At 41.3% G+C, this 19355-nt stretch overlaps 1 protein-coding gene across 4 annotated transcripts in view; it reads left to right on the plus strand.

The window, feature by feature from the left end:
- Nucleotides 1–19355, plus strand: part of ADAMTSL3 (ADAMTS like 3) — a 170126-nt gene that overhangs the window by 131610 nt on the left and 19161 nt on the right. For all 4 annotated transcript variants that reach the window (XR_010029627.1, XM_063169807.1, XM_063169804.1 and 1 more), the window contains exons 17-23: nucleotides 3995–4124; nucleotides 5165–5357; nucleotides 6206–6385; nucleotides 7140–7293; nucleotides 12618–13698; nucleotides 15742–15869; nucleotides 16246–16374. Coding sequence is in view for 3 of the 4 variants with exons in the window: in XM_063169807.1 (XP_063025877.1) it covers nucleotides 3995–4124; nucleotides 5165–5357; nucleotides 6206–6385; nucleotides 7140–7293; nucleotides 12618–13698; nucleotides 15742–15869; nucleotides 16246–16374 (1995 nt within the window). In the remaining variant the exon portion in view is untranslated. The remainder of the gene's footprint in view (nucleotides 1–3994; nucleotides 4125–5164; nucleotides 5358–6205; nucleotides 6386–7139; nucleotides 7294–12617; nucleotides 13699–15741; nucleotides 15870–16245; nucleotides 16375–19355) is intronic.

Below are 19355 nucleotides of genomic sequence, written 5' to 3' on the forward strand. Positions count from 1 at the left end.
AATAAAAGTTGTTGAGGCCTGTTAGTCATAGGCAGACATCACCTTTTAGTGCCCATAGGAAGTTCTGTAACCCGTCTGAAATCTAAAGATCTGGTTTTTTATTCAGTGCCTGAAGAAATCCCAAACTGAAAATAAGCCAGCTGCGTGCTTGGGGATCTCAACATTTGCCTTTATTTGCCCTGAATGTTTTTTTGGGTTTCTTTGGTTTTGTTTTGTGTTCTTTTCAATCTGAAGAACTGTGGCAGTGATGTGAGAGCCCCAGATGTAAGTATAATTTACATAATATCATCAGTAGGGAATTAATAATCATTATGAGAATAAAGAATATGCCTGAAGAGAAATGTTTTTGTTGTAATCTATAGCATTTCTTTAGTGTTGTCAATCATTTACTACTCAACAATATTTTAAAGGGATGCTTTTCACTTTAAAGATCTCTGAACATTTTCTTGTTTAAATAAACGTTTAGTTGCAAGAGGCAGATTTTGGTGGTTAAATGTAATTATTATTAGTAGTAGTAGTATTCTATATGCTTCAAAAGTGGTTATTTGGGCCACCTAAAGTCATTACATTGGCCTAAAAATAATGTGATTAAGCAATAAATAACATATGCACTTCCTGTTATTTCCTCTATAGCCTCTGTGGCTTTGGTAACTTCAGAGTGCAGTCAAGTTGTGTTTTCAGGCTTTTGTCTGGACCATAAGAGCTGAAAGTTTACCATTTTATTTATGAGAAACCTGAGATTCTTAGAATATTAATGGATTCTAGCCAAATTTAAGGGTTCTAAGAAAAACAATGACCGTTCAGAGACTCACATATAAAGCTGAGAAAATTTGCTCTCAGCTTGTGTTGGAGTCACCTTGATAGCTGGTCACTTGTGTCATTTGTTTCATTAGCTGCAGATGTTGTTTACTCTCTTACACCAGTATAAAATAGATGCACTGAGAGGCTCAAGGATATGTATTATTTGGCATTTTTTCTGAATTATTTTCAGCTTATAGTAAATATTTTTAAGAAGCCAACAAACTGGGACTATCTGATGTAAATAAATGTCCTTCCTCTTCCAGGTATAGAGAATAGATCCACCTTTTTAACATTTGCACTGCAGCTTTCCACCCCCATTTTCTTTGAACATTAAAAATGCAGGAAGAGAAATTCTGGGCTTAATTCAAGGATTTTGCTCTTTTAAAACAGCTTCAAGCACTGTATATTTCATTGCACAGAAAAGATTGCAGAAGAATGTAAATGTATGTGGTTTGAATGCTGGGTTAAAATAGAAAATATTCTATTTCACTGAATAGTAGGGTAATTACTACAATAGTGCATCAGATTACTGTAAAAATACTTAATGCTCCCTGCTGCATACATAATGTTTTAGTTAAATTATCTACTATGTTTATATTATAAGCCAAGAAAGTCATACATATAAAACTTTGCTTGTTTGAATAATAGATTTTTCCATTTTTCAATCGACATAGAATAAGTTTATCAGCGATTGAAGTTCCCAGCTAATGGAAAATTATACTTTGGGGTGAGAAATCTGATTAATTGTAAAGACATTTTGACAGTTAAGTTCAAGCAAATTTAACATCAATTAGGAGCAGTTATTTATTGAATAGAGTTCTTGAACTGTGAACGAAGGAACAGGAAGGACTTTGTGGTGGGTTTTTAACAACTCTTTAGTATCCATTTTGTACTTACAGCATCAAAACAGGGTGCAAGTTTTCTTTCATTGAGGCCCCTGTGGGGAAGAATTGCTAATGCAGTTTGTGCTCTGTACTCCAGTCAAATGAGAAACACACCACATATCAGCATTTTCTTCTCTTAATGTGATTAAAGCTCCACAGGTCCTGCTGCAAGGCAGGAACCCCTTAATGAACTCCAGGTGCCAATTTGTAGACAGACCCCATCACCTGGTGTGACATGCCTCTTGTTCATTTGGCTGGCCAGTTTAGATTATATAACGCCAAGATAAAACGTTCCCATGACATTATTGACAATTTAGATGGTCTGAGGGGAGTTTCATTTAATTCCTCTCCTTTATGGGAGATGCTAAGACAATTCTATGTGGTGCAACCTGTTCCAGAGCAAAAGCATCACCTTGGAGTGAGGTTTTCTCACAGAAACACAGGGAGGTCAGCAAAGCTAAAGCTTGGTAGCATAGGGTAGATTATGACCTAAAATATAGATTATATGGATGCTTGGCATGGGTTTTATTACTTGTCTGGTAAGGCAAACCTGTTTCTGTCAGAACCCCACTCTAAATGCTTCCTTTTCTCCTGTAGACAGTCAAATGTGCATTTCCTATGTAAGGGGAAAGGGAAGCTGCTCCTGTTAAACAAACACTTGAGGATTGACTTCAAAGAAAGCTTTTGATTCCTCTACTTATATAAGAAAAAATATGTTTATTGCTTTGTCATCTTTGGGCATTTTCATGCCTGTATTGCAGTCATGGTATTTGTTGTTAAATGTTTATTCTTAGCCTGACTAGTAGTTTTCCCTCAATGCGTGTGTTCTACATTAATAGAATTATCAATACTTTGATAATCTATTAATTTCTCTTCTATCAATCATATTTAAGGTCAGCTCTTTTTTTCTATAAAAATTCATCACTGTGGTGATGTAGCCAAAACATTTATATAACAAGGTCTTTCTGAACTGCAAGTAAGTCCCAGAGGGGATCTCAAGGTGTACCAGAGAGCCTGAAAGAAATTTGAATTTGTGTTATTCTGAAAATTGCTACTGGTTTACCCCTGCTGAGGTGTCTGAAGTAGTTGGACTGACTCAGGTGGGGGCTGTGGCCTGGGCTGGCTAATGCACTGGATTCAAAATTGCTTATAGATGGAGGGAACATCTTTGGTTTATGAAAAAATTACAGTGTTTGTGTACAGGAGAGAAATGTTGGCCTGGGGGTGGAACTTTCTGTGTCAGGTATTCCAGCCCTCTGGAATCAGAATTGGTGGTGGTCAGCAGTGTCCTTACAAAATCACTGAAGATAAGTGAAAGATAAGAAGGAAAGGGATTTAAATTCAATGAAAGTGGCTCTTCAAGAGCCGTTTTTACCTGGAAATAATAAAGGTATTTTATGATTTCAGCTGTTTTGTTCTACAGGACTTGGATCATTAGTATAGCTCATATAGAACAACCCAGATACACAGAATCCCCCAGGCACATCACAACCATCTTGTAATTTATGAGCATGTGAGTGAGCTTTGAAACTGAGCAAGGCTTTTATACTAAAAGAATATGATATATAAAATTGGATAATTGCACAAGTTTAAAATAGAAGTAGTTCACTGAATGTGTGTTCACTAAGCTGTCTTGTTCTAAAGGAAACTTATATTACGCTTCATTTTGCTCATAGAAACTTGAGCATTAGTAATCTTCCATGCTTTAGTAATAAGATCCAGGTAGCAAGAGCTGCAGATCAGAAGGTGCCAAGAATGGTAACTAGTCAGGAAAGCTCTAGGCTGGGTCAGATTTGCTGCCTTCAGCAAAACCATTGCATCTCTTGGCCACTGAGAATGGCTGACTAAACATAGAACATTTCTCCTGACTATAGCTTTGCAAGTTTTCTGCATTTTTATAACAATTTTTGCAGATCTTTAGGTTTTTATTAAAGGCAAGGTAAGTGAGAAGGAATCACTTTCACCTCAATTTTGGCAATGGAGGTAGCAGCTGGTTTAGGATCATTACTGAACCAGTGGATGCAGCCTCGGGTAGTAGCTTGACAGAAAAACCTGGTTTTTATTGGTTTTCAGTGCAGTAGAATGTCAAATGATGACTTTTAAATATCACAGAAGTTAAGATATAATTAACAAATATCTTCTGAGTATTAAATATATAAACTGTCTCTGCATTCCTTTTTGCTTGAGATGTTACTTTTAAGCCTGCTATCTAACCCAGTGTTTTTTTTACTGATTATTGTTCAAGAGCAAGCTTGACAGAAATCTCCTCCATCTCCAGTGTTTCAAGGGTGTTTTCCTTTCGAACGCAGGCACACAGGAAGCCATTGCCATGTGCCTGCACGTGGACACAAAGCAAGGTGTCAGTGAAAGCCTGTGTGACAGTTCCAAGAGGCCACCCCCGATGAGTCGGACCTGCAACACGAAGCTCTGCCCCCCGAGGTACCCTGGAATAATGGAATTATGTGGTGGCAAAGGAAGGGTTAATGGGGCTTAAATAAACATTGGCTTTCTCAGAAAGGGTTCAGATTGCAGGACTGTGGTCGTGCTTTTGGGATGGAATTTCATGACTTCCGTTTTCAACGAGGTTTTGGGATTGGGGTGTTTTTTTGGTCTTGTTCGCTCCTTTTCCACTCTTCATATCTCACTGATGAAATAGGGGACATTTTCTGAAATAAATCTCTTCCATGTTGAATATCTGCCAGAGCTGGAAAATGTGCCTTAACTCTCCTAGTAGTAGAAGGAAAATTTTGAGGATATTTCACAAAAGAAAAGCTGAGGATATTCACTTTTTATCTTTACTGAATTTAAAAAAAATATGTAATAATGATTTAAATGCACCTCAATTTAATGCTTTTTTAGTAGCCCCATGTAGTTCTTATGTTTATTTGGAGATTCTGGGGAAAGAACAAACCCAGTCTAAATCCCAGAAAACCTCTAGGTCTTTTGATCACTTGAAAGGGCCGTATGTGAAATTTTGATGTGTGCTGACTTGTTTACCCATTTCTGATCTCTGACATCCCTGAGATCCTTTTAAAATTGTTTCTATGTGCTTGCAGAAACCTGCTCTTGCTAAATGTAGGGAACAAGCTAACAGGAACAGGATGTTTTATAGAAAACATACAGGCATCTAAAGGAAGTTTTCTAAACATAAGAAAGGTCTATTTACATATTTACATTTATCAATGTAAACATCAGCAGGTTGCCAGCGGGCTGTTTTTAAGAGAAGCACTCTAAAGGTAAATACTGGAGTAAAATTTGTCTGAAAATGACCATTTATTACTTTATTGTTAATAAATTCTGCATTTGCTTGTTACCAATTTACACTTTTGTGCTCCAGCCAAACCCAAGGGGCGTTTTAGCCATCGATCGATAACTGTGCCTGCAGCTGCGCTTTTTGCTGTGCTCCCTCTGGGTGAGGCTGCTCCTTGCCCAGGGTGAGGTGGGTTTTTGAAGGAGAATTTTGTTGTGTTTTGGCACAGGTGGCAGAGCGGCCCCTGGAGCCGCTGCTCGGCGAGCTGCGGGGTGGGCATCCAGAGCCGCGCCGTGTCCTGCCTGCAGCCCGGGGCGCCCGCCCCTGCTGCCCACCCGTGCCCGGGGCCACGGCCGCCTTCCCTGCAGGCCTGCAACCAGATGGACTGTCCCCCTGCCTGGCACGCCGAGGAATGGCAGCAGGTATGGCTGGGCCATGGCAAGAGTCTCCTCTGGTCAAGGACACTTGGAGCTCTGCTGCATGGAAGGCAGCTCCCGACCTTCCGTGGGTGTTTCACCTTCCACCACGGAACAAACTAACCCAAAAGCACTGCTCTAGACTCCTGTGCTGATGGGTAGTCACAGGATGAGGTGGAACTCCTTGTTAGGATTTCAGAAGGCTTGGATGCCTGTTATTCCACACATCATCTCTCTTCCTATGCTCTCTAAACATAATCACCTTCTTTTCCCTTCTTTTCCCTTCTTTTCCCTTCTTTTCCCTTCTTTTCCCTTCTTTTCCCTTCTTTTCCCTTCTTTTCCCTTCTTTTCCCTTCTTTTCCCTTCTTTTCCCTTCTTTTCCCTTCTTTTCCCTTCTTTTCCCTTCTTTTCCCTTCTTTTCCCTTCTTTTCCCTTCTTTTCCCTTCTTTCCCCTTCTTTCCCCTTCTTTCCCCTTCTTTCCCCTTCTTTCCCCTTCTTTCCCCTTCTTTTCCCTTCTTTTCCCTTCTTTTCCCTTCTTTTCCCTTCTTTCCCCTTCTTTCCCCTTCTTTCCCCTTCTTTCCCCCTTCTTTTGATCCTCCTCCTTCTTCTATTAACATATTCATGACATAGATTTATGCATAAGATACATGTTTTTCTCTAAGATTTCTACTACTTCCATACATTCAGGTAGTATGTTTGACATTTGAGCTCCAGTTCTCATCTCCAGTATATTAACTATTTTAGCACTGAATTTTCCACGCTGCTTGATTTCTCCTTGAAAGTAGATGCCATTTTTCAGGAGCACAGATGTCCATGCAGGTGTAAATGCTGTATTTGATTCTTCTCCTCCTCAGTGTTCACGCACCTGTGGAGAGGGCATTCAGAGCCGCAGGGTGTCCTGTAAGCAGCTGCTGACAGATGGGAGTTTCCTGAAACACCCTGATGACACCTGCCAGGAGCCCAAATTGCCAACCAGTAAAGCCTGTGCAAAAGTGGATTGTCCTCCTCAGCTGGTCTTTGGAGAATGGTCCAAGGTGAGCAGACCTCAGTAATGGTGAACCAAACCCCTCCATTATAACAAAAGCTCTGAAGGTTTCTGCCTGGGTAAATGAGCTGTTTGGAGCTGCCAGGGCAGCAGAAGCTGTCACAAAGCCTGTCCTGCACTAAACTGTGCATGCCAGGCTGATCACAGTGCTTCAGTCACTGGGGGACATTGCAGACTTTCCACCAGACATGTTTGCTATCAATAATTTCATGGTATAGCTTCCAAAAACAAATCTTTGCATTATTCTGGAATACATCCTCCTCCTTTCCCGATTAATGCAAACCTGCTAGCACTCCCCATTCAAAATGATTTAGAAAATTGAATTTAGAAGCTGCAATTACAGTTTCAGAGAGGGTTGAGAGACTTGCCAGAAACTGTTTAGAACCTGCTGAGTTGTTTTTCTCAGGTACCAGATCTCATTGCTCTGTTTTGCCCTTGGCTGGGTGTAAACACTGTCATGTTACTTTAATTCATTACTTGCTTGCTGGAAAAACTGTCTCTCTTATATTCTTATTGCCTGGAAAAGTGGAGAGAGTTTAATAACTAATATTAGAGTCTAATTACTAGATAACACACGGATTCTTATGAAGTAGAGTGTGTATATTCTTTCAGAACTAAAAAAAAAAAAAAAAAAAAAAAAAAAAAAAAATTAAAAGAAAACCCCCAAAAAACAAACTAGTTTAAAATTAGCATGTGTGGTGTGGAGCACCAGGTTTAGCTTGACTGCATCCTTCCTTTCACAGTGCTCAGTAAGCTGTGGTGTTGGAATCCAGAGAAGGAAAGTTGCCTGCCAAAACCTCACAGCGAAGGGCCAATATGTCACATTAAATGGATCGATGTGCAGTGCTCTGTCTCCTTCCCTGCTTGTAAGGTCTTGTCAGATGAATGCCTGCAACAGTAAGTATGTGAATTTATCTGGGTCCTTGCTGATTTGGAATGATCTATTTATAAAGAGAAATCTGCATGCCCATTAATTCACTCATCTCCCTACACTATCACAACATAACTTGGCACTAACTGAGTGTCATAATTGCTATACCAGTAATAACAGGATTGCTTTTATTTTTATTTCTACCACTCAAAAACAAAGGTTATGGTCTCAAGAAGTAGTTTTTGAATATATATTATGGTGCATACCTCTCACCCTCACTCTTATGCACCATTTGACCTGATTTTTCCTTTATCATTTACACTCTTCCAACTGGAAAAAAAAAGAGAAAAATTAATAAATTTAACATAAATTACAAAGGACATTAGAAAAGATAAGGATCCAGTTCTACCTTTTCTTTTCTCTATATGTTTGTATTACACTGGACATTTTGCTTAACATGGTGGAATTCAAAACCTGAAATTCTGTGCCAGTGATAATTTTAGGTATAATTTCTATCTCTCCCTGTAAAAATTACAATCTTGGCCTCATTAGCTGCACAGGGAGTGGTGACAATACAGGAATTATTTGAAAAATCTGATGTTTTATTACTGTCTATATAAGAATTTCTTCAGAGGGATTGTCTGTGGAAATTGTACAGTTTGGGCACAATTGGGTTGTGATACTGATGGTAGTTGCACTAATTGTTTAACAGTGATGGAACACAGATGCGACACAGAGTGTGTTCAATTACATCCACTAATTCAGAATAGGCAGATCTAAATGCAGGTTCCTTATGTGTGAACCTGTGTTCCCCTTCCTTTATAATGGAGAGTATTGGTTTGCAGATTTGGGGAGCAGGGGGCTGAGAGGACAGGGGGGAAAAACAGCTTTTAGTTTTGAGCTGAGGGAAAATAAAAAGCCTTTATCAGTGGCCTGGTTCTGATCACAGGTCAGACACAGCCATGTTTTGACTCAACTCATGGTGTTGTGAAGAAATAGCTTCTTCATACATTTTGAAGCTTTGCTTTAAAAATTATTCACAAAACAACATAAGAAATAGAATAATTACTGATTCATACATAATATGAAACTTCTTTTCCTGGCCTGCATTTCAGATTAACATGCCAAAATTCTGAGGTTCAAAACTCCACTTAAATAAAGCCCCGTGGACTTTCAGGAATGTCCTTGGCATAAGGTTTAATAAAATATTTTGAGTTGCATATCTATCTGAATTTAATTAATTGTGGATAGTTGAATGGCAGTAGAGCTGCTTTGCAATTTGCTTGGTTCAGACTGATTTTAATGTCAGCATGTGAGCTTCCAGCACGGTGCCTAGAGAGCAGCACAGGGGGCTGCAGAGGGAGCAGCATTGGCCAGAATGGGAGCAGATCAAAGCCGTAAAGAGAATTACTGTCCTCTCCCTGCATTTCCATCACTCTGTGGAGCAGGGGAGCCTTTGCAGCTCGGATCTGCCTGGGGATTCTCTCACAGTGCACCAGGAGGGCAGGGCAAGGTGTCGGGCTGCTCCACACCTGCAGCTCCTGCTTGGGTCTGGCAGAAGGAGCCAGGGCTGGGACAGCAGCAGGCTCTGGAGTCCCAGGAACGTCCAGGAGGCATCTCCTCTGCATCCACATCTCCTCTGTAGGACAAGGAGTGATGTTGATGGGTGAGGAGCAGCGTGGTGTGAGTGCTGTTGGGGGTTCTTGCCTTGGAGAGCAGTTTGTAAATCTCCCTCCTCAAGATGATGCTTCTGTGGCTCACATGAGTGCCTTTTTTACTGTCTCATGACAATGCTGAGTCATTTTAGACTTAATCTTTTACCCTGAGACTGGTAATTGTAGCTGTTTTCTGACTTAGGAGTGCTTATTAAGTAGAAACATTCCTGACTCTGGGCTCTGAGAAATAGGAAATAACACCAGTCTAGCCCTGAGGTCACCAGGATCTGAAACCCAGCTGAAGCTGTTCAGGACCATTACAGGTCACAGATGCAGATGAATTTGTATCAGGTGATAATGAGGTCCAAAGGCTCCAGCACATATTCCATAAGATTTACCTTTACCCTCCCAAACAGTCCATTACCTCAGCAGCTGCAAGATTGAATGACAGTAAGGACCTAGAGGATGCAAAGTTATGTGGCCTCATACATTCATGTGACCTTATATATTTATATGGCCTGCCATCCACAACTCTGAACTTTGTTTCACTCTCAGCCTTGCTCACCAGTCACCAGTAAAAATACACACACACCCTTCAGTGTTGAGCTGCTAATGAGAGTTAGTGGTCTGTCTTTTTTAAAGAAATGAAATGGATGAGACTTGTTAACATATTTATAAGTATGCACTGGGTTTAATTCTAAGCTGGAATAACTAGTGTAAACAGACCACAGCCTGAAGTATTTTAATTTGTGTGTTTAAAGTTACACTTACTGTGTCTGTAAGTTGGGTTTTGGAAGTAGGATATTTAATACTGGAACGCTTCCCTGAAAAGAAATATTTGGGGCCCAATAACTTATTAAAAACAGGACGCTACTTTAATAATTTTAGTAAACTGAACGCCTAAAACAATTTAATTGTTGTACCATGTGAAATGGTTGAGGGAACCTTGTGTCTGGATAACAAACGCCGGTTTAAAAGCTGTGTAATTATGAAACCATGATATCCCCACAGGTCTGAACTCATTACCCAAAACATTGAAAATAACCATTTTGTTTTATAAGCATAAGAACGCACTCCAGGGTGTAGTTCCTATAGTGTACACACTTATTGAATGCTTGAAGCATTTAGCTTTTCACCTATTTCTTCACAGCATATTTGTAGCACATGTATACACAGATTTTCGGGTATCATTTCTGTGCCATCAGCCTAGTTGTCTTTTTATTTAAGTATCTCCCAAGTGGAAAAGCAGCACCGATTTCAGATTCAGACGAGCTGAGAAATGTTTTGATCCCTGTGTCCATTTCCTGGCCATCAGCTCCTTCCTGCGGGCTCTGAGCTTTCTCTCCATCACATACCAAAGCTCTGGGTCACCGAGCACTGCGGGGCTGTTTTCCAGCACCAGCAGCGTTGTTTCCCGACCCTTCCCGTGTGGCCGATCTGGAAGGGCTCGGGGTGTGTGTGTGTGTGTGTGTCCCTGTTCACGCCGTGCTCTGTCCGTCCTGCCCGGCGCCCCCGCCAGGCTCGCTCCGCTGATCAAAGCATCAGAGCGGGCACTGCTGCTGCCAGCGCTGTCAGCGCCGCGGCACCCACAGCTCTGCACCCAAAACACCCCTGTGCCGCCCGGCTCTGCCGGGACAGCCTGCCATAGGGCTGCTCATCCAGGCAGCTCCCCAGAAACCTTCCAGCATCTTCACCCAGGCAGATCCCCAGAAACCTCCCAGCATCTTCACCCCGGCAGCTCCCCAGAAACCTCCCAGCATCTTCACCCCGGCAGCTCCCCAGAAACCTTCCAGCATCTTCACCCCGGCAGCTCCCCAGAAACCTTCCAGCATCTTCACCCAGGCAGCTCCCCAGAAACCTTCCAGCATCTTCACCCAGACAGATCCCCAGAAACCTTCCAGCATCTTCACCCAGGCAGATCCCCAGAAACCTTCCAGCAACTTCACCCAGGCAGCTCCCCAGAAACCTTCCAGCATATTTATCCAGGCAGCTCCCCAGAAACCTCCCAGCATCTTCACCCAGGCAGATCCCCAGAAACCTCCCAGCATCTTCACCCAGGCAGCTCCCCAGAAACCTTCCAGCAACTTCACCCAGGCAGCTCCCCAGAAACCTTCCAGCAACTTCACCCAGGCAGCTCCCCAGAAACCTTCCAGCATCTTCACCCAGGCAGCTCCCCAGAAACCTTCCGGCATCTTCACCCAGGCAGCTCCCCAGAAACCTTCCAGCATCTTCACCCAGGCAGATCCCCAGAAACCTTCCAGCATCTTCACCCAGGCAGCTCCCCAGAAACCTTCCAGCATCTTCACCCAGGCAGCTCCCCAGAAACCTTCCAGCACAGCTCCCCAGAAACCTTCCCCTGACAGTGATCACAGGGGTTCTTGGATTGGCGAAGAGACAAAGATCCGACTCCACGTTTCAGAAGGCTTGATTTATTATTTTGATATATATTACATTAAAATTATACTAAAGAATAGAAGGAAAGGTTCTCATCAGGAGGCTACCTAAGAATAGAATAGGAAAGAATGAATAACAAAAGCTTCTGTCTTGGACAGAGAGTCCAAGCCAGCTGACAGTGACTGGCCATTCATTACAAACAAACTAACATGGGCCAATCACAGATGCACCTGTTGCATTCCACAGCAGCACATAATCATTGTTTACATTTTGTTCATGAGGCCTCTCAGCTTCTCAGGAGGAAAAATCCTAAGGAAAGGATTTTCATAAAAGTTGTCTATGACACCTTCCAGTATCTTCATCCAGGGAGCTCCCTAGAAACCTTCCAGCATCTTCATCCAGGCAGCTTCCTGGAAACCTTCCAGCATCCAGGTGCCTGCAGTTCAGTGCAGGAGGATTTTCATAATACCCTGTGTTTCTATACCCAGCCTGCACAAAGCTTTATGCTGTTGTTGCCTGCTTTTGTAATTCATCTGATCACTCTATTCAGCTTTTCAATATTCTGCCTTATTTCTCTCTTTCCTCACTTCCCTCCCAGCTTTCTTGGCACAATACTGTCAGCAACTCATCTTTCAACCCTAATGAATTACTCTCAGCGTGTGATTACAGGGTGGCTTTGCCTGTTGCATGTGCTGTGTCTTCACTGACTGTTTCTTTCACCTCCTGCACTGCTATCAGTTTGGCTTGACTCAGGCAACCAGCACAGCCAGCCAACATTTTAAATAAGAGTCAAGGGGAGCCTTACATTTTGGATAGATTTTGTTTTATTTAGGTCATTCTGCACTCAACAGTGCTCAAATGTGGGGAAAGTGATAATGTGTTCACATTTTTTTAATTCCGTTTTTTCATTTCCATCATGCCTAGCCTTTCTGAGGCAGCAGTAGGAAATATAACTGGAATATGAACATATACATGGAGTAATATATAGTATGTGTACATATCCTTTCATATATGTGTTTACTATCTACATCCTTCACATAAGTAGGTATATGTTGCCTGGATCCTTTTATTGTTAGGAGATCTGGGGAAGAAGCAATAGAATTCTTGGCCAAAGCAAGGGAATGTTATGGTTTCATGTTGTTCATATTTTTGCATTTTTGTGACTCAGATAAAAGCTCTGTGTGTTGCAGTCTGACTTGAACAAAGTCAAGGAAAACTCTTTCAAGCATTCTGTGAAAAGCAGATTTTGTAAGCTTGACTGCCAATGACTAGATGCTTTTCAACACATTGTTTTCTTGCAGAGATCAAGCCCAAGCTTCCAGCAAAGTTTTCTGCCCATGGACCTCAGATTGTCAGCATTCACCGGGTTTATATTCAGACACGGCCGGAGAAGCGCATTAATTTTACCATCGGAAGCCGAGCCTACCTACTCCCAAAAACCTCTGTGGTCATTAAGTGCCCCGTGAGAAGGTTCCAGAAGTCCCTTATCCGCTGGGAGAAGGATGGACAGCGCTTAGAAAACTCCAAGAGGCTTGGCATCACCAAGTCAGGCTCGCTGAAAATCCATTCCCTGGAGGCTGCGGATATCGGCGTGTACCGGTGCATCGCGGGCTCTGTGCACGAGACCTTTGTGCTCAAACTCATCGGGACTGACAACAGGCTCATCGAGCCCCCAGCCCCCCAAAAGCAGCCCAGCCAGCCCAGCCACCCAGATCACAACGAGGCCAACAGCCTCGGGGCCAAATGGCACAAGATGAGCAAAATGTGGCAGATGTGGAGCAAGAAGAACGAGCTCTACCTGGGCGACAGGCAAGTCAATGATCAGCCCTTCCTGAGGAACCTCGGGAGCTTTGGGAGCAATTCAGCAGAGGCGTTCAGCTCTCGGGAGTTCAGGAACAAGCGCCTGGAGGCTGCAGTTCTGCAGGGTGCCTACAGCATGGACACGGCTCAGTTCGAGGAGCTCATGAGGAACATGAGCCAGCTCATTGAAACTGGAGAAGTCAGCGATGACCTGGCGTCCCAGCTCATCTTCCAGTTGATTGCTGAATTATCCAGGCATCCACAACCAGCTGCTGAAAAATGGAAGGGGGCCCAGGATGAGAAAGTTCCCTCGAAACTCCCAAGCAAATCGCCAAACGCATCCGAACGTTTCAGCACAAAAGCGGTCGATAAGTTAATGTTTGACCAGAAGGTTCCAGTTATTATGAGGCAAAGGGAAATTCCTCAAGTTTCCTTCAACAAAACAGTAACTGTACGAATTGGAAATACTGTTTTTCTGACCAAGAATACTCATGCTGTCAATCTACTGTGTGAAACAGCTGGTATGAGTGAAGTGAAATATACTTGGACAAAAGATGGCGAGACATTAAAAGCCTCTGCAAAGTAAGTAAATAGCTTCTCTTTTACTTTTGAATGACTTGCTATGGCACTGTCGATGGAAAAAATCCACCCTGCTGTACAATATTAGAACATAGTGTTGTGAAAATGAGATAAGCATGGCCACTGGGCCTGCCATCTTTCTAGTTAAGTAATTTATTTTTATTCTTTCAAGTGTCTGTCATGTTGTTTGGCTTTACTGACATCCAAGTGTTTGGCCATTTCCAGGATACTACATAGGACGATTTACTATTTTTATAAGGTGAAGTGTTTTGGATGTCCTGGCTGTATTTTTTGATCTGCTTTAATAATTTCAGCTGTGTCAGAAAAAGAGCAGATTTACCCTCAAATTAGGGAGGCTGTTGGATTTGTTCAGATACTAAATGCAGTAGGAACACATTAAAAACATCTGCCATGGTATAGATGAAAAGAAGTCTTAGCTCTTGCTTATTTTAAGAAGGGAAAATATTAATGGTACCCACACTATTCTTTAACACACTATTTAGGTATTACTGGAGCTGCATAACTTCAATTGAAAAAGAAAAATATGAGCTTTTATGGATGTTTTTCAATACTTTAAAATATTTCTGTTGAGGACAGTGAAATTCAGACTAATAAAGAACCTGTATTACCATCACATTTGAGATTGACAAATGAGTACAGCAAGCTGTTATAATCAGATATTTGCTCAAGCCTGAGCAAATACTTCTACTTCAGTGCTGATAAATTAGAAGCTCACCTGGTAATATTAACATTAACTTTGTGTGTGAGCCTCTTGGAATTATAGCTAGCTCTTGAGTAATGAAAAAACTGGTTCAGAAATGATAAAGACGCTTTTGGATATTTCTCAACATATTTAACTGATTAAATGCACTGCCAAGAAAAATATACTTCTGCAGAGCTATCAATTAAAGCAAAGACACCCAAACTAAGCCATATGAAAAAGTGAAAATGTTTTTGGAATCATGTGGCTCCCACCAGTTAATAAACACCAGTTATGTTTATTTTGTGAAATGTGCATCATTTTCCATTAATTTGTAGCAAGTGATACTTCAATTTTTGTGGACACGATGGTGTCTTGTTTATTCACGAGTATGTTTGCTTCCTAATTTCAGCCCAGATTGATATTCTTGCTCTTAAGACATATATTAAGCAAAGTAGGTTTACTTCCTAATTTTTTTCCTAGTAAGGTTTCTTATACACAAATCTACATATATGTGTGTGGACCCAAAAGTGATGTTAATAGCATTGCATCTGAAAGAGTGTGAGGAGGTAAATGTTCTTTATCTGTCAGGTTTGTAAAGGGATGAACTTGAGCCATCATGAGGTGGCTTGTTTTGTTGAGATACAAGTATTTTTAATATTATTTTTTGTTAATCTATTATGTAAATGTACTCAGTGTGGGAAAACACCAGCTGCACATTTTTGGGATGTGCTGAGTGTATGGCAAGTCATGTAACTTAGTGCTGAGAAACGTAACAGAGGAGAAAAGTTGTTATTTTCAGCCTCTTCCCCAGGCTGTGATCCTCCTCAGAGGACAAGCAAAGTACTCAAGACACCTGTGAGGTTTTGGTGGAAGACTTTACCTTCAATGGTGACATTTTAAAAAAGCCCCAACAACCCCAACCCCATCGTAGTTTGAAAGTCAGATCAGGCCATAGATTTGTGAATTCCCCAATCCTGCTGAAACCCAAGCCTGGTCTGGAGAGATCGATTTCTTGCCAAGCCTAATACTTTTAATTGTGGTATTCTGATTTATTCACACTTTCGTGCCCAGGGGATCCTGGTTTGTGGTAGTAAACTCACTGCCCTTCCAAGGGCTGCAAGTAGGACACAGCCCTGTAGTAGGAGAAGGAGATGTGCACAATCCTCCCTGTGTGTATCCCTGAGTGCTCCTGGAGAGGAGGCAGAGCTGGGGCTGCCTGTGCTGTTCTGGCTCTGCAAACTCCTAAAAAGGAGCTTTGCTGCTCTATCTGTAACTCTTGCAAGGGCATTCAGCTGGGTTTGCGCCAGGCTTGTAACCCTTGTATTTCCTTGGTTGTTGTGCAGGGTGATCCTGGACACCCCTGGAAGAGTGCAGATTCGGAATCCTACTCAAAAGGAGCTTGGTACCTATGGATGCCTGGTGGTTAATGACTCTGGTTTTGACATGGAAACATCACTGCTGTTGCGTGCAGGTAAAACAGTGGCATTCCAAAAAACAGTGGCATTCCAGGCTTTTACACACACACAAACATATATATATATTTATATATACCCAGACATATATGTGTGTATAAATATATGCATATAAACACCCATGCTCACTGCAATGTGAAATAGTTTCTTTTACTGGCAATCCATGAAAGTCTGTCTGATTTAATAGGCAGCAGTAAGATGGGCTTGTTGTTCTAAAACCACAGCAGGTGTGAACTCAGTCCGACTGTATCTGTCCCACCTGTCTTTTCTGGCTGCTGCTTTGCAGACTGAATTCTGTTCCAAACATGATGACTTTAAATAAAAGATTTATGTTTAGAAGTTAAATAAAGCTTTACTATCCCTTTCATTTCAAAGAGGTGCCTGTCATCTTGTCCTCTGTGTTAAATGTGACGAATCTGGAAGCCAACAGTTTCTCAACAGTTGTTGGAGGTACAATCGTGGCAAGAATTGGAGCAAATATTTTGATTGAATGTCCAGTGAAAGGTAAGTGAGAACTGCAGTGATGTTGCTTGTAATGTTGGAATCAGAAATTTACCTTAAATAAATTACCAGTGAAGCCTGAAAGTCAGTGATCATTAATGTTTTTTTATTAGGCATGTCACCCATACCAGTCCTATTTATTTTCTGCCTGTCACTTCAATTTACATACACATTTGTAGGTTCAGGGTTTCCCTAAAATGGGCTTTCTTTCCAAGAAATGATCTAGGGCTTCACTAGAGAGCTTAAAGCCCACCAGGGTGAGGGGCTGTCTTGCTGCAGTGGTGAGCATGGCCAGCTGACTTGCTCATCAAAGAACTTTCCTTACCCCTGTTGGAGATGCACATCTGTCTAGACTATTGTTAAAACTGAAAATGAAATCTCCAGCCGTAGCCTAATAGAACTTTAAACCTGCTGGTGAAGTGAACTCACCTTTTAGAGCCATCAGTCTGCAGCTGCAGTGAGGAAACAAAGGACAGTGCGGAGCTATGAGAGAATACAGATATTTTCTAGCTCAACATCTGTGGAGGAAGAATAATATCAATCAGAATTAACATGCATTAAGCAGCTCACTGCTGCATTTTACTTTCTAACCCTTTGCTGGAAAGGTACCTATTTTCTTTTTAATCTTACCATTTCTATCTGTGAGGTTTGAAGTGTAATATTTCAGTCACAGCAGCAATATTCTGTCAAACATTTAACAAGCTGAGCTCAGCCGTTTGTGAAGATGATGTGTGAAAGTGCAAATAACCACGAAGGTTGCAAGGGAGTGCAAAGAACGACCTCAGAGCAGCCAGTGTGTGCTGCTCACATTTATGTGCTGGGAAATGCATATCAGAGGGTGTTGATACTGAACCAGGGTAGTGATAGAAATATATATATGCAAATAGCTCTGCATACAATAGTGGCGCCAGGCTGACATGTATTAGGACATGTGACTCTGCTATTCACTGTTGTACCAAGGCTAATTCTTTGATGAAGTAATATTTTCCAGCTATAGTTTGGCAACTCCTTGTATAGCTGACCTACATCTCAAATTCAGCAGAGAGTTCATGTCACACTGTTAATATTAATATTGTTAGGATGGGTAAGCAGTTAGCAATTTAAATATAAATTAATATTTTCACATGGGACTGTAGATTTCCAAATGCTTTAGAATTGTATATATTGGTGAGCCAAACTTTAGTTATGCTGAGACACCAGTGTTGACTTAAAAAATGATTTATCTAATTGCTTTATTTCCTGTCACTGCCAAGGAAGTAAGTATTACTGTTTGTGAATAAAATAGAGCTTGCATGTCTTAAAATGTCACTAAGTCTGGAAGCAGAAAAACTTTTGCAATGATGTAAGCAGAGTTTTCCTGTTCTTCTTTCCTTAATGGAAAGTAATAAACCACTGACTTCAGAAGATTTAATTTAATAGCACCTTAGGCTTGTACGTTTGTCTGATGGGTGGGACCCAAAAATGTGGCCATTTGCAGTGTAGGAGGATGAGAACTTCACTGTGAATGCTGATAAAAGATGATAGGAATGATCAGACCTGCAAAAGTAATGATGAGAGAGCCCTTCTTGTAGAGTCAGGCTGGATCTGCAGCACCTCTTCCTCGCTGCCCTTCCTCCTGACTGCTCTGCAGAGGATGGGTTTGCCCTGGGAGTTTCACTGAGTGAAACATCACTGGATGAGCCTTTGTGCTCTCCATGCTCTGCCAGGAGTTTATTCAGGCTCCTTCCACACAGACATTACTCATGCAGATTTCTCACTGGTGTCACATCTGGTCTTGGGACTCCTGCTAGCCCCAAGAACAGCTCTTCACAAGAAGAACCATCTAATGAATAAAGTGTCTGAGTGTGTGAAGAATATCAGTGCCATGTCAGTAGCAGAATTATTGCTTTTACATTTCTTGGCTCAGTGACCTCTGAGGGTTTTTTTTCTGTAGAATGAATAACCTAAAGGACCTTTTTAGAGTTGTTCAATCCATAGTTTCTTCTGCAAACAAATTGACCTATTGAAGATGTAAACTAATATTTTGTGCAGCATTGGCCTTTTGGGTACAAGTTTGTTTTCAAATTTGGTTCTTATATCCTTTTGAAAGTCTTTCTCACTCCAAAAATCATATTGAGATTGAAAAAAGCCCTTTGAATTTCTAAAGACCAATGTGCCCTAGTGAGCAGACAAGCATCAAAGAGCAGAATAAGAAAAGTTAGCTGAACTGTACAAACTGATGGTTTCTCTTTTCTCTTTTTAGTTTATACAAGACTATTTTTCCACTAATTATAATAAACTCCCTTTTATAGCTCCCACGTGAGCATACGTTAGGAGATATTCATACATTCTGGGTAGATTCATATTCCATTCTTACAGCCAAGAGCTTTTCAATCAACACACATGGTATAAATATCAATACTGATTGCTCCAAATTGCTCTTGGATAACATTTATTGTATTTGCAGAAAAAGACCGTCTTGTGATTATTGCTAAAATAAACTAAAACTGTCAGACTCCATTTATTGTAAAAACTTTGAAAGTTCTGAGTTGAAATAGAATAGAGGGAAGAGTGGAAACGTGAATAAAATGTGCGTTGTGTGCCGCTTGCTGGTGAGAGCAGGGAAGTGACACACACCGAGCTGAGGTTGTTTACACTTCTCCTTGCAGCTCTGAAATATCTTGGCACACAGGCCTTGAAAAGTAGAATCTGCACCTTCATCCAATTTCTGCATTCCTACGAATACATTTTGGCTCTCTAATAATAACATACTGATAAAAAATTGTGAGAAACACACAAACCCTGTTGTATCTTTTTGCACAGGATTTTCACAAAGGTGGACCAAGTATTTGCTGTCAGTGTTGGAACTTGAAACAGGTCCAGAAAAATCAAGATTTTGATTTTTCCATCTGTTGCTTCATTTACCCACACTATTCCAAATGTAACTGTGATGCTGTTCTTTGTCTTCTATGCTTAACCCCTTTAGAAGGTGTCAGTGAAGAAAT

This window comes from Melospiza melodia, chromosome 15, assembly GCF_035770615.1.
Source record: "Melospiza melodia melodia isolate bMelMel2 chromosome 15, bMelMel2.pri, whole genome shotgun sequence".
Classification (NCBI taxonomy): domain Eukaryota; kingdom Metazoa; phylum Chordata; class Aves; order Passeriformes; family Passerellidae; genus Melospiza; species Melospiza melodia.